This window comes from Stegodyphus dumicola, chromosome 3 (assembly GCF_044657685.1).
Source record: "Stegodyphus dumicola isolate Sdum_Otavi_A_Nest chromosome 3, ASM4465768v1".
Taxonomy (NCBI): Eukaryota; Metazoa; Arthropoda; class Arachnida; order Araneae; family Eresidae; genus Stegodyphus; species Stegodyphus dumicola.
Window position 1 is genome coordinate 79436479 of NC_140770.1, and position 16302 is coordinate 79452780.

Here is a 16302-nt window from a genome sequence, read left to right on the forward strand (position 1 = left end):
CATGTCCAAATCCATATCTTTTGATAGTTCCCTTTCAAGCTGCTTCTGAACCATCTTCCAAAGCATCCACAAATTTCCTTTCTAAGAAAGCAAAGCTGAGATCTAGAATCATATAATATTCTCAGTAATTCCTATTTTTTCCCATTTTTAAAATACACTACTAGTTCATAATAAAATGCTTTTTTCTCATGAAAAATTTAAATTAGAAACTGAAATTGATGCATTTTCAGATTGGGATGCAGCCTCACTCAATTGTTCTATCATAAATTAAATAATTATGTAACTGGTTGCATATTTTATTGGTGTCTTAGCAGCAGCAATACTGTTTGGTGACGTGTCTGTGTTTCAGACAGCGAAAACGTAATCCTTCCACTTTTGCATCTCGCTTTCTATCCAGAATGGCCAATCGACAATTTTCTGCATCATATGTTTTAAACCTACAAGAAATGCAGCCTTCTTGCAATGAGTTATAAATGCAATCTTATTCAATAGTTTTCTTCCTACTCCTCTATTAATGTTTCTATAATTAGAATTAACTAATAAGTTTGATGCTTCTGTACATTCTACTACTTTTTTTGAAAACGTTGACTGTTCACTTACGTTAAGATCTAAAGCTGATTTGTGTTTCCTATTGTACTCTAAATTAAACTCTTCAGGCAATTTGTGTAAAATTAAAAGTCATAATATATTCCTGTAAGCACATCCAGTGACATTAAGAGTTTCTAAACTTTGTAACTGCACTTGACACTCATTATGCAACTGCTTTAATGCTTTGAAATTGTTGAAGATTCTTATTGGCTCAATAGGTAACAGTTTATATGAGAACTTTATGATAAGGTCATTTTGCCAAAAGCAGTGCTATGCAATAGTTCTCACTACTTAAGAAAAATCCTGAAACATTTCCTGACAAGTAATGTTTTAAATAACTGAATTTTTTTACCTTTGTCAATATTTCATTATTATGTATTGCTATTTCAAAACTGTTCCAAAAATCTAACCATGCACTACGTTCCCTATGAAATTTCAACATTTCTAATTTAGGCAGTTTAAAAGAACTTCGTAGAATCCTATTAGAAATTACATTCTGCAAAATGTTAAGACTCCAATCAGTGCTAAAATACAATACTCTGCCAAGCCATTTGGTGGCTTTTCCCTGACAGTATTGTTTATGGATAATTTCCTGTTCTAATTCATTCTAAAACTTTTATTGAATTAATTTTATCTTTTAATCTTTTAAATCTAATCTTTTAATCTTATCTTTTAATCTTATTTTCCATCTAAAACTTTTAGTGAATTAATCTTATCTTTTAAAGAGATTTTTCACTCTGTCATTTTCAGCAGCACTTAAACAGTCTAACAGATTTTCAAAAGAATTTCTTTGTCTGAACTAATTCAAATCCAGTACCTTCTACTAGTAGAGAAAACAAAGAGTTGTCTTCTCACCCACTTTCCAGTTTAACCGCTTCTCACATCACATAACACATTTATCTGGTCAACAAACTTTGTAATAATAATGTACTATATCCAACTCCTAATAAAGCAACTCTGATAAAGGAATAATAGTTTGTCCTTCCACAGTAGCATCACCCACTTTTGTGATGGAAATAAAACCAATAACAGGATTAAAAATACTTCGCTCAGTAGCCAGCCATCAACTTCAGTAACTTTATCACCAGATATCAAGAACAAGAACATTAACCTTTTTTTAAGTCTTAAGCATGTTCTGTCTGTTCCAAGCTGGCAATGAAATTTGCCTAATATTCTGTTACATTTTACTTTGTGATGTTAACATTGAGCTATGGAAGAAGAAAAGAGTCAGCTCAAGCCCAGTCTGTTGGTGGTTATGATGCACATCCTGAACAGATATTAATCTAAAATTTTGATCTGCCAGATATTATATCCTTATTCTGATCATTAGATGGGGGAGTTCAAAAATGCATCAAATTGTTATGCATCAGAAAATTTATGGCATGTTAGATCCATTTGAGGAAAGTAGAGGTGTAATTTTTGATAGCTAAGGGAAAGAACATAATAAGTGAACATTTTCCAAGTTGCAAGCAACTAGCATAAAATACAGGCAAGAAGGTATCAAAATTATTTTTTGTCATTTTGACTATCTATGGAAATGTCAAGACAAAAAATGGTCAAAAAGTGAGTTAGAATTCATTTCAGGGTTGTAACGAGTAAGTAGTTGTGAATAATATGAAGATGCAATCAATAATATTAAAAGCAAGAAAGTGGTGGGCATTCCAGTAGTTAAAATAAGTGGAAAAAATTTGATGGAAACAGCAAAATAAGAAATTGAAAGAAGTAATGATGCTTTTGAGCTTGATAACTTAATAATTTCTTCTGCATGACTGAAAGAAAGCAGTCTGTTATCATCATTGAATGCATTCCTTTTGTCTGCTCATGGTCGGTCACAAATATTTTAAAGAATAGGCCAACAATAATTCTTGCTACCATAAGAAATACATGTGCATGCATTTAAAGTTAGACAGATTGTAAACTGAAGTCCATGCGTTTTTGTTAGATCTATTAAGTATATGCATGGCTTTGAATTTTTCAAATAAGTTTTTTTTTCTTTTTTATTAATTTTATTTATTTATTTATTATTACTATTAGGAGTTAATTTATTTTAGAAGGATAAGATTAAAGTATTTAGAAAACAAAATGTTATACTTTTAATGCTCATTGCAGATGTTCGTATGGAAGAAAAGGTTATTTTATAATATCATCAAATTATTTATTCAGATTAATTACAAAACTGTCCTTTGCTATGTAATTAATTAAAATAACTTGTGGGCTTGCAGAACTGATATTACACTTCTCCAAAACTTTGGTACCAAACTTCATATAATTAGAGTAATCACTTAATTGGACTTAAATATTGTAATTGCCACTAACCAGAATCAGTTGTATTTCATTAATGCAGAAATGTACATGTATGGTGTTCTTTTATTTTAGTAAGTAATCACAGTCTCTTTCTAACAGTATATATATATATTGCTACAAATTTGGTATTTAAAAAGCTAATGTTAGTTCAATTATAAATTAAATGGTTTTATTTCTCGCGCAGTGCAGCGCGTGACGAATATTAAAAGAAAGCTAAGCCGGAAAATTGAAAATACAAGAGAGCGTGCATTAAATAAATAAATATCTCTTTTTGATTTCGAGAAAGTACTGGAAAATTCTAGCGCGTGATTTTAAAATCTTATAAAAGGAGGAAAACATCTCAGTTTGTAGTAGTTTCTTAGTTTATTGTTGTTTAGAAAACTACTGTTGTTGATTGTAGCGAATTCGCGGATTAGCGTTCTTTAGCTGTTTTGAATTACGTTCTATTGGACATTTGAGTAGTTAAAAGAAAACTACTGTGAGATATTGTAATACTGCATGATAATTTGAGAAAATTTAAGCATTTTTATTGTGATAATAATAAATTTTTGTTCATTTTTCATCAGACTTGTGCATTCATTTCGTAACGAACCCGTACGCACGCAACAATACATTTATGCATATTATTTAATACATTATTTAATTTCTTTAAATATAATGCAGGGCGATAATGAGCAACAATTTCAAAAGTGAATCGACGCAAAGTGCGAAAACGAAATTAATAACCCTTCTGAGCTAAACGCTCCTTTGCGCTAAAACTCCAATGATGCTGAATCTTAGCGGGGGTTTTATATGAAAACGTAAGCTTTAATATGAAAGACAACTCATATGTAGGCTTTTTACACATAGAAATAAAATTTAACTAAGTTGTCTGACCACCATATCTCTTGTTCTCTTTTAACGTAAAAGTTAGAATATAGCCGGTAAGCAATATTAACTTATTTATAAATATTGGGTTACATGTACAAGACAATCATAGTATCAGAAGATTTCTGCTTAAATAAAAATACAACGTACTGTATTTGGTATAAGGCGATTGTTATATCTTTAGAATGTAACTTTCATACCTGTATGATTTTTATTTGTTATGCAACATTACTACTTGTAAAATGGATCTAATGATCTATGTAGCAAATCAAATTGTTTACACTTAACAACGAATGTTTAAAAAACTGGCTATTACAGCTATAAATATAAATGTTTAATAGAGGAAAAATAAGCTATACCTCTTTACGTAATTTGATTCAAAAATATTTTGCTTTTCTCTTTTCTTATATCCCCAGTTAAACACTGATGGATGGTACCATATTTGTTAGATCTTTATTTCCTGCATTATTGACTAAATAATAATTGAGATTAAACGGTAATAACCTAAATTTCATCACTTACACGGACTTTTCAAATCTGATAAAAATCCTCTGATTCCAATTATTTTTCATCAGCAATTTCAGAGAATGCTTTCATTAAACGAAACATGCAGCAAAGACAGTACTCCGAGAAAAGAAAAAGCATAAGTATCTTATCATATAAAGTTACGTTTTTATGACCAAAAAGCTATTTTATTCATATAATGCATTAGCTACAAGTGCAAAACAGTCTTTTTTTTCAGTCACAAAATTAAAAAAAAAAAAAAGACAGAGAATTATGATTTTGAAATTAACTTGGAAATAAAAGGAAATATGGTTAAACTTTTATTTAAAAAAACTCTAATTTTATTAAGTTTTATTAAGTAAATAAAACTTCCACATCACAGACATTTAATGAATAATAATAGAAAAGCTACAGATTTGAATAATATAACAGTACCGTTGCGCGTTCTCGCGCTTGTTAAATACAAATACAGTTCTGCAATGACTATAAGTATTTAAATAGTTACTTAGCGTCCACTCGCGCTCGCTGTCTTAACAGAGTTCTTTCCCCTCAGGAGGCTCACATTTGTGAGTACGGGTGTGGCAATCCCGATGTACCCTAGCCCTTCAGGGGATCATCTTCTTGATGAGACGGGTGTCACGATCCTGGAGCCCCAGTGATCTTTCCTTTTTTCCGTCTCCTCTCCTCTTGGCTGGAACTTTTTCCCTTCCCTTCTCCCTTGTGGTTTCTCTCTACGGAGTTTGGGGCTCGTCACGAGAGGCTGGAACAGACCTTGTTTCTAGTTTTCGAGTGGCGAGAAAACTGCCCACGTGTTTGCCGTGCGTGGAGACCCGTGTCGCTGGAAAGGAGGGTCCTGGTAGTTGAGGGGCGAGGTACTGTCCCCAACACACTGCTTTGGCCTCTGCTTCAGCTAAACGGGAGGCACCTTAGTCGTCCTCACGGGTGTCAATCGGCTGGTCATCACTAGTCCTTGTGTCAGTGGCTTGGGGTCAAGCTCTCGAGAGTACCTGCTTTCGGGAAAGCCGACTGTGGGGCTTCAGTTTGCGTATAGGTCCGGCTAGCCCTAACAGAGGAATCTGTGTTCCCTTGTTGGGCTCCGTGGTGGGCGGGGCCGTCGGACCCGAATCTTATATTTTCTATCATGGCTTTCATTTTAAAAAAACCTGAGTCAAATGACACCAATCAAGACATTGAAATCATAGACAAATCAGTGAGCAAGAAAATTCGTACCGATGCAAATGCCAAAGTAACTTATGAATGTCCTCGCTTGTGATCTATTGTTTGGCCGCCCTCCGGATGCTCCTTCATCGTCTGAGGAATGTATTCAAGATCTCCAGGCCCGGTTTGAAGTGATGCACAATTTTGCACGAGAGCAAGTCAACTTGGCGACGGAGAAGATGAAGACCCGATACGACACAAGAGCTACTGAACATCAATTCCACGAAGGAGACAAGGTGTGGTTGTGGAATCCGACTCGACGGAAAGGACTTTGTCCGAAATTACAATCACCTTGGGATGGGCCGTACACAGTCCTAAACAGGCTGAATGACGTCGTGGTTCGGATTCGTAAGTCTTCGAACTCTAAACCTAAAGTCGTTCATTACGACAGGTTAGCTCATTACTATGGCCATAGTACATAATGTAAATAATTGTAAATAGTATAAGACCATGGTCCATTTTGTTTTTAAATGTGTATTTGATAGCATTTGATTTGTTTTATGTATTGCATTTATTGTTCATGTTGTTTATTATTGTAACGTAATGCTTATTAATGCATTTATGCCACAGTTGTAAGTTTAGCTTCCTGTCCAGGGATTGTACTGCCCGGGACGTGCAGTCCTTGGGAAGGGGGCAGTGTTACGAATTTGGTATTTAAAAAGCTAATGTTAGTTCAATTATAAATTAAATGGTTTTATTTCTCGCGCAGTGCAGCGCGTGACGAATATTAAAAGAAAGCTAAGCCGGAAAATTGAAAATACAAGAGAGCGTGCATTAAATAAATAAATATCTCTTTTTGATTTCGAGAAAGTACTGCAAAATTCTAGCGCGTGATTTTAAAATCTTATAAAAGGAGGAAAACATCTCAGTTTGTAGTAGTTGCTTAGTTTGTTGTTGTTTAGAAAACTACTGTTGTTGATTGTAGTGAATTCGCGGATTAGCGTTCTTTAGCTGTTTTGAATTACGTTCTATTGGACATTTGAGTAGTTAAAAGATTACTACCGTGAGATATTGTAATACTGCATGATAATTTGAGAAGGTTTAAGCATTTTTGTTGTGATAATAATAAATTTTTGTTCATTTTTCATCGGACTTGTGCATTCATTTCGTAACGAACCCGTACGCACGCAACAATTTTTGGCGGCAGAGGTGGGATTTGAATGCCAATCACAAGAGCGATGGAAGAGCAGTTAAGACAGCTGATATCAGCCTTTGCTGCATTTAAGGAAGAAATGAAATTGGGCCAAGATTCCGTTAAAGGAGAGATGAGATCCGTTAAAAAGGAAATGGAAGCCGTTCACGAAAAGTTGGAAGCTGGTCAAGTAACTTTTAAAGAAGACATAAAAGCTGTACAAGAAAAGATTGAAGCAGGTCAAGACGAAATGAAAAGAGAAATAACCTGCGTAATAGAAAGTAAATTTGAGCCTATGGAAGACAGAATAGGAGCTGTCGAAAATAAAGTCGGGCAAATTGAAGAAAAGGTTTCTTCTGTCAAAGATGAAATAGGAGATAGAGTGTCGGCTGTGGAGCAACGAGTCGAAGGAAGAGTTTCGGCCTTCCAACAACAAATTGAAGAAAGAGTTTCTGCCGTCGAACAACAAATTGATGATAGGGTTTCTGCTGCCGGCGCCAAAGAAGTGCATAGCGACGGTAGGAAACAATTCTGAAGGTTTCAAATTTTTATCGATGCCTGCTCGTTCCGTTCTGAAACTATCTACATATGATGGGAAGACCTCCTGGCAGGTGTATAGGACACAATTTTCTATCGTTGCGGATGCAAATGGATGGGATTCCCAAGCTAAGGCCTGTCATCTCGCCGCTTCTCTGAGAGCAGACGCAGCGGATATCCTGCAGACGCTTCCCGAAAATCAAAGGCTAGATTTCGAAGCTCTATCCGGCGCTTTAGAGCTGCGCTTCGGCGAGAAATGTTTAAAAGACTACAGCAGGCTCCAATTAAAATCTCGTCAACAGAAGCTCGCCACGGATGTTGAAAGGCTGTCACATCACGCCTTTTCGGAGTGCCCGACAGAAACAAGGAAAATCCTGTCCCTGCAATATTTCATCGATGGCATCCGGGACCCTGAAATACAGAAAGCTCTACGAATGGCGGATGTAAAAGATTTAAAAAGTGCTCTGGTGTACGCCATGAAATTTGAGGCAGCCCAGCAAGCCACTCGTCGAGACCGCCACCCAGTCAGAGCTGTGCGAGTCCATGAGCCAGTGGATCAACTGATGGCTCGTTTAGATGATTTAGCCAGACAAGTGGACGCTTTGATACGGAGTAGGAGCGAGAAGAAAGTGGCTCTAAGGTGTTGGAGATGTGGTAGTGAAGGTCACCTAAGACGGAATTGCAGAACACCCCAGGGTACGAAATATAAAGCAGATGATTTTACCAGACAAGTCAGTGGCTTGAGACGGAACAGAAGTGAAAAGAAAGTAGTTCTAAAGTGCTGGAACTGCGGAGTTGAAGGCCACATACGAAGAAACTGCAGAACACCCCGAGGTACGGAAAATAAGACCATTTCCCAGCAACGAAGCAGTAAACAAATTAGTGACCATATCGAGGAACGGAGGTTGCCAGATAATGAAAAACCTTGTTTTAAAGCGCTTAAAATTAATACAGTGAGTGGCAACAGTAATGGACTGTCCATTAATGGGAATATCGATGGAGTTCCTTGCAATATGATCATTGACACAGGAGCTAATGTTACCATCATTAGGAAAGATTTAGCTGAACAGTTTAAAGATAAACTTATTTGGACGCCATCCTGTGTTACCCTTCAGACTGCGTCTGGTGACGATCGACATAACTGGGAAGTTAAACGTAAACATCACGTTTGGAAGTGCCGCCTACCATCACACGGCATATGTGGCGGATATTACAGATCCATGCATACTCGGATTGGACTTTTTAAGGAAATACAATTTTTCCTTAGATTTCAAAAACAATAAGCTGCTTTCAGCATCTAATGGCATGACTATCCATCCTCAAAAGGGATCCTCGCCTGGAAATGTCGACGCCTTGTCCGAAAGATCGAGCTCGGGAAGCTGCCGAAATCATACCAGGGTCGAAAAGAAACTCAAGACTACCAGCTATTCTCCATCCCAGAAGCTCTTCGGTTGAGACCTTCGTCTGCCTTGTGACCGCCTGTTTAGTGTCCTACGGATGCGCCTTCATCGCCTGAGGAACACATCCAAGATGCCCAGGCCCGGTTTGAGGGGATGCACCATTCTGCACGAAAGTGAGTCAACTTGGCGACGGAGAAAATGAAGACCAGATGTGACACAAGAGCTACTAGACAGAGATCCAACAAAGGAGACAAGGTGTGGTTGTGGAACCCAATTCAACGAAAAGGACTGAGTCCTAAATTACAGTCACCTTCGGATGGTCCATATACAGTGCTGAACACGAATGACGTCGTGGTTCGGATCCGTGAGTCTTCGAACTCTAACGACAGGTTAGCTCATTACTATGGCCATAGTACGTAATGTAAATAATTGTAAATAGTATCAGACCATGGTCCTTTTTGTTTATAAATGTGTATTTGATTTGATTTGTATTTAGTATTTGTTTTGTATTTAGTATTTGATAGCATTTGATTTGTTTAAGTTAGTTATTGCATTTATTGTTTATATTGTTTGATATTCTAATGTAATGTTTATGCCTCAGTTGCATTTATGCCACAGTTGTAAGTTTAGCTTCCTGTCCAGGGATTGTACTGCCCGGGACATGCAGTCCTTGGGAAGGGCGCAGTGTTACGAATTTGGTATTTAAAAAGCTAATGTTAGTTCAATTATAAATTAAATGGTTTTATTTCTCGCGCAGTGCAGCGCGTGACGAATATTAAAAGAAAGCTAAGCCGGAAAATTGAAAATACAAGAGAGCGTGCATTAAATAAATAAATATCTCTTTTTGATTTCGAGAAAGTACTGCAAAATTCTAGCGCGTGATTTTAAAATCTTATAAAAGGAGGAAAACATCTCAGTTTGTAGTAGTTGCTTAGTTTATTGTTGTTTAGAAAACTACTGTTGTTGATTGTAGCGAATTCGCGGATTAGCGTTCTTTAGCTGTTTTGAATTACGCTCTATTGGACATTTGAGTAGTTAAAAGAAAACTACTGTGAGATATTGTAATACTGCATGATAATTTGAGAAGGTTTAAGCATTTTTGTTGTGATAATAATAAATTTTTGTTCATTTTTCATCGGGCTTGTGCATTCATTTCGTAACGAACCCGTACGCACGCAACAATATATATAAAGAGAGAGATAATTTATTATATTTTCAATATACTAATATTATATACTTTTATTTGAGCAGAATCTTGCATTGGTTGAAAAAGGATTTTGCAATTTAGCAAAACATATTCAAATTGGAGATAAATTTGGATTACCTGTAATTGTTGCTCTTAACCGCTTTAGGTAAGCATTCAACTTTTGTTGATATTTACAATCTTCTCATTATCAATGCCTTAGCTAGTCTGTATATATTGCTTTAAGATGGGAAATTTCTTGAAAACTTTGTATCACTGTTTGTCATGTTGCTAATTTCATATTGTTATGGGTGGGCTAAAGGGTTATTCTGATTTCTTTGAAGGATCACTCAATATACACAGGAAGAAATTAACATTTTATTATGAAAATCAGTTACAAACAACACAGTAATTAACTTCAAATTGCTTAACCCTCTGAGTCATATGCCTTTTTGAATCTGCACCTGAAGATATGTATTTAAACACATTTATAAGCTAAATTTGCTGAATTACGTATTTTAATCTCTGCTTTCATAAACTTCTATTCATTGGGATGATATTTACATCATAAAAGAAAGTAAAAAATTAAAATATTTTTAATTGTAAATTAATATATGCCAAAGGAAAACAAATCCCGTGACCAGATAAAGATGGTCATGCCGCTCAGGGTTAAGCAGAACATAGATATAAATAATTTCTCCTTAATCTGCAAGAAATGTTGGCATTTGCCAAACTTGCTGGTTGCACTTGCAGAGTAATTCACAATTCAGTTAAATCTTGCAACTGAATAACAAACAAAAACAGCAGTAATTCTCACAGCTCTCTTGACTGCATTTATATTAACACAAACATAGGCCAGCTGTTGTACAAGCTCTTGTGGAAATTTCAGAAAAGATCTGTTGGACGGCTCAATTGAGTGTATCTTGTGTTTCACTTAAGCTTTTTTTTTCATCTGCATTTTGAATGTTGCCATTCTCAGAGAAACAAAATCAAAAAATCCATGTAAGAAACAATACTTATAATAAAAATATATGTGGCCACAAATACAAAAATAAATAAGTAAGTATTAATATAACAATGTAATAAAAAGAATTTAAGCACTTACAGATATAGACAACATGACCCCCTCCTTAAGAGCTATAGGTCCCAGGCAGTGCAATCCTCAAGATCAGGGACAAATAATCCTCATTACCATAATAAGGTATATGGTATGGCAGTACTTTAGGTTTAGTAAAAGGAGTTCTTTGGATATGCACCACTATGTCATACAGCTTCTTGATCTCACAGAAGTGTCTTTCTCAGGTTGTCTATAGTTTGGTCGGGATCCCTAAATGTTTGTTAGGGTTTCACAACTGGACTAGGTCTCCTTCCTTGAATTTCTTATCTGCGGACTTGGCATCATATTTGCTCTTCATCCTCTGTTTCCTCTATTTCTTCTTCTATCTTCATCATCATCTTTCCGCTTCATGTATCAACCCCTATGTTGGTCCTTATTCTCGCGAATCAATAAACTAACTGCCAAATTAATATTCTAACTGCATCTGCAGATCCTTCAGTTACTGCTTAAAAGACATGTGGCCAGCAGGCGTATGAAGAGCAGATTGTGCAGCAGACGAAGATCACAGTCAAAAATCATTTGTAAAAGAGAAAATACAATGCTGTCATGAATAGCACTTATGTTCGAAGTACTGAGTTTTAATTTGGCTTCTCTGAGCTTCTATAGTGTTATTCTGCTATTTTCCAAATATTCCTTAAAAGTGCATCTAATTATGTACGCTAGTAGAAATAATGGCAATTTGGACATGTTTCCTACCATAAATAATGGCAATAATTATCCCAGAGCTAGTCTTGCTCTTTCTGGGATAAGGATAGAGATAGAGAGAAATGGTGCAATATTGTGTGATTAAATTTCTCCACCATGCCATCCGACTATGGATGTAAAGGACTGGTTTCAGACTTTTCCAGCCCATTAATTCTAGATAGTCTTTTAAATATGGCAGACCTGAAATTTGTTCTTTGGTATTTTGTGATTTGGAGTGAATAAAAAGAGACATTCCAAATCACAAAATCCAGTTTTGTATTGACTTCTGCTCTGATTGAAGCTACTTAATCAGGGATGACATAAGCTTTGGACCATTTACTGAAATAATCCATGACACTTAGGATTTACTTTTTGCTCTTAGATATACAGCTAAAGACCAAAGAATGTGTAGAGCAATCCTTTCAAATGGAGTTCCTACACTGTAGTGTTGTAGTCTTCCTCATGTACATGCATGAGGGTATTTTTGAGCAGCACATGTTACAGGATTTGCACTATTGTTCTACATCTGCTTTGGCCTTATTTCAGAGGAAATAAATTCAAACTTTATGGAATGTGCTTACTACATCAAAATGACTTGCGATAGGGCTACTATGAAGCTCTTGGTAAAATGAGCTGCCATCTAAAAATTTTTCCATCATCAAATTCTGTTTGTGGTAGAGAACTTCGTCTTCCAAGCGAAGGAAATCCTACAGTAATTTCTTTCTGACTCTGAAAGGTTTCTACTGAAATAGCCAATAATATGTTCTTGGCTATTAATTTCTTGTGAAAGAACAGCTCCAGTTCTTTCGTTGCTTGTGTCTGCATTCAGAAATAAGTTGTATTCAGCTTGAGGGTTAACTACACAAATACTTTTGCTTTGCTTCTGTGATGTAGTGTAAAGGCCTTACGATTTTAGAGATGCTTTTGAGAAATCTTTTGTAGGAAATGCTGAGACCAATAGCTCTTTAACTAATGAATGTTTTGAGGGCAACACCAGTCATGAATGGCTTTAATTTTTTCAGGATCTGTGGATGCAACTTCATTAGAGATAATATGACCAAAATAGTTAACTTCTTGTCAAAATAATTTACACTTCGAAGTACTGAGTTTTAATTTGGCTTCTCTGAGCTTCTATAGTGTTATTCTGCTATTTTCCAAATATTCCTTAAAAGTGCATCTAATTATAATACAAGTAGTAGTTTTGTTGAGATGTACAAAACAAGCATATGACAGTCCTTTCAAAACTATCCCCATTAGGTGTTGAGAAGTTACTGGAGTACTGCACAGTCCATAAGGCATTACTTTAAAATGCCAGAGTTCTTGACCAGTCTTCAATATAATCATGTAGAACTATCTTTCTTCCTAACTAAGACAGTGATGTTCAAGAGTTATATGAAGGTTATATAATATCATTGTCTTGGATCTCCTTTAGAGCTGACTATCTTTTTTTTATGACTTCCTCTTATTTTTTGAAAAGGAGATCCCAAGGTAGTTCCTTGGTAGATGAATAGCTTCCAGTATCGATCAGGTGTTGTGTCACCTTCATATGACCAACATCATTAGATGAAACTGAGAAGAAATCTTTTAACTTTTTCTGTTGAGTTATTATTTATAGCTTTAATTTGAATAGCATTTCATGTTATAGTTGCAAATAAATATTTTAATTAAAGTGAACAGGGCTTCTGATAGACAGAACTTCATCCAATACTTATTACAGGGGAATATGAAACTATGTCCTCTTCTTTATGAAAGTACATGGCCCCAATATTTGTGTTTACAACCCTGATTGATGCATTTTCTTTTGTAAAGCTCAGTAGAGCAACTGCAGTTAAAATTGTCTTTGAATGTGTATTTTCTTAAAGAAATTTTAATTCCCATGCATAGCTTCTCAGAGTTTTCCACAGTACTGCTGATAATGCATTCCATTCTAGGAGCAATAATAATATTCTTGTGAGCAATTATCTTAGAGCAGCTCACTTTATTTTCTTCCACTCCAAACAGTGGAATTTCTTCATTAGAGATGCACAGTTCATTATTTTTGGCTTCTAAACTAAATCCATATTTCTTTAAAAGGTCAAGTCTGAGGATACCTGGTATTAGCCATTTAGACTGTGTACTCATATATGCAGATTCAAACTTGGTATGTGCATTTCTATTTCCATACGATGTTTTCTCTGCATTCACAGTTTGCAGATTTAAGAACAGAACCATATGTATAAGGGCCCTTTGAAGCAGCAGGCTATATAAGCTGGCATAATAATCACATTCACTCTATGTCTACTAATTTTGGAAAGGAGATCTATTTATTTCAATATTGAATCTGTGATTTCTACAATGAACTAATGACTATCTTCAAAACATTGACAGGTGGGTTTTCTGCTGGCAGTAAATTCTGCTCTTTCATAACACTTTACATAATTCTTTACACACTGTCTTCCTAGATGTGTCTCATTACCACAGTTCCAGCACTTTATTCAGTTACTACAACTTCTTGTAGTCTTTTGAGCTAAAGATGTATAGCATTGTCATTAAATAACGTTCTGCCTTATAATTGAATCATTTCACTTTATTTTTATTACTTTTTTTATTAATGTTATTTTTATTACTGTTATCTTATTATGTCAAAAAGAATAAAAGCATGCAAAGCGAAATCGCAGTCTTTGTGACATAGCCATCACTGCTTTCAGCACTGTGTTGTCCATACTGTTGACATTCCTTACAAGCTGATTATCTTGATCTCCACTTTCATGGCATGCACTAGAACATTCTCCAGATCTTTATTATCTGTTATCTGGAGTGCATGTATGTGCTGGTATCCTTAAAAGTATCCACAAAATATTAATAATTCAGTGTGTCTTTAGTTTCCACTCATAATCTGGAAATACCAGTTGCATTAATTGTTCAGTGTCAGTCTCCAGTTCTTGAGAAGAGTATCTCCTGCCTCCTGTTGTAAAGTTTGAGCTGCAGTCATTAATAGTCTTCAAGAAATGTTTCTCTGAACGTCAGATCTAATGTATTAATTCTGAACATTTTTCACTTAGAAGTGTCTCTAAGATGACAGCAGTATCTTCTGTTTTAAGGATGAAACCAAATTGAAATTTAAGGCTTTGTGGCAGGGTGCTCCTGAATATTTGTGGGACAAGATATGGGAATCAAGTTGTTGTTCAAAGCTGCCAGAGCTGAGTCATTGTTTTATAGATGAAGCCAGTTCTAGAAATTTCCTTTTCATGTATGTCATTCACTGCAGAAGTTCTTTTATTGACACTGATGATTTCTTAATTTACAGTCTTTAACTCTTCAGCAGTTTCTTTCCCCTGTGGTGGCTAATTTCAGATCGCAACATTCAAGATTTTATTTTCCACATTGGCAATGCTCTCCTTCATCTCTATGGTAGTTACTGTGATGGGGGTTCTTCATCTCAATAACATTTGCCACTACTTTTTACCACGTTTTAGTGGCATTTGAAATTACTTTTTATCTGCTGCCAGTAATCATTTCCTAGCTGATTTTTAATTAATATTTCATCCGTCTTGTTGTCATTATTCAGAGATTTAAAATGCGACCCCAGTTATTGCAGGCTATCGTTTCTTTTATATCTCTCTCTGAAGGATTACTCCATATACACAGAAACTAACAATTTATTACAAATTTCAGTTATAAACAATATAGTATACAATGTCAAGCAGCTTAAGCTGAATCCAGATATAGATGATTTATCCTGTGAGAAATATTGACAATTGCCAAGATTACTAGTAGAGTAAATTAACAATTCAGCTAAGTCTTGCAGCAGAATAACAACTAAAACATCAGCAATAATCAATCTCTTGGCTCCATTTATATAGACATTAGGCATGAGTCTGATGTAGGACAAGCTTCTGGAAATTTTGGAAAAGATATTCAGCAATGGAAGCTATTTTTACATTCTGAACATTACCATTCTCAGAACAATAAAATCAAGGATTACATATGAGGAACAGCAGTTATGTAAAAATAGGTGTGGCCAATAAATACAAAACAAATAAATAAGTAAGTAAACAACAATGCAATAAAATAAATTAAAATAGTTATAGTTATTATACAACAATATATATTATTAAAGGTGGGAATTAAACATAATTTGTATATTTTTACTAGATTTAACTTCATATAAAAAAATTTGCTACACTATATATAAGTACAGGAGCTATAATACTGTATATAAGAATAGAAGTATATTATATTCTCATGCACCTAATATGCATCTCTCAACATTAGATATAATTAAGATACAAAAATATGCCAAACAAATATTAATTTAGAAGCAAACAACAAAAATCAGCATTATATTTTCAAATTTTCACAGTCCTGTAAAAATTTGAAAATATAATGCTGATTTTTGGTGCTTGACTTCAAAATTAATTAGATATGATATTAACTGTATCTGCTATTTTGGATTTCTTAGTTTTAAATTGTCTCTTGTGATCAATGAGTGCCATCTGAGCTACTTTTTTGCTATTGGCTATGCTTTTTCAAATGTTTAATTTCTTTAAAGTTAAACAATGCAATTTGCAACTAATAGTTGAAAAGAAGATTATTAGTGGTATAATTTTTAATGGAGGAATATTATATGGTCCTCTAATGAGAAGATACCATTTCTGGTGTGCAAAACATTTTTCTTGATAGTTCTATCTAGTAGTGACAGCTACTAAAAACTCATTATATCAGGAAAGCAAGCTGTAAAGAACAAATAATTTAATGCACAAAATGCGGAAGAACTGGAAAAGTTCAA

At 34.9% G+C, this 16302-nt stretch overlaps 1 protein-coding gene across 3 annotated transcripts in view; it reads left to right on the forward strand.

The window, feature by feature from the left end:
* The window catches only part of pug (pug C-1-tetrahydrofolate synthase, cytoplasmic), a 136561-nt gene that overhangs the window by 97768 nt on the left and 22491 nt on the right, over positions 1–16302 (forward strand). For all 3 annotated transcript variants that reach the window (XM_085813017.1, XM_085813018.1, XM_085813019.1), the window contains one exon: positions 9802–9902. In XM_085813017.1, the coding sequence (XP_085669143.1) occupies positions 9802–9902 (101 nt within the window). The remainder of the gene's footprint in view (positions 1–9801; positions 9903–16302) is intronic.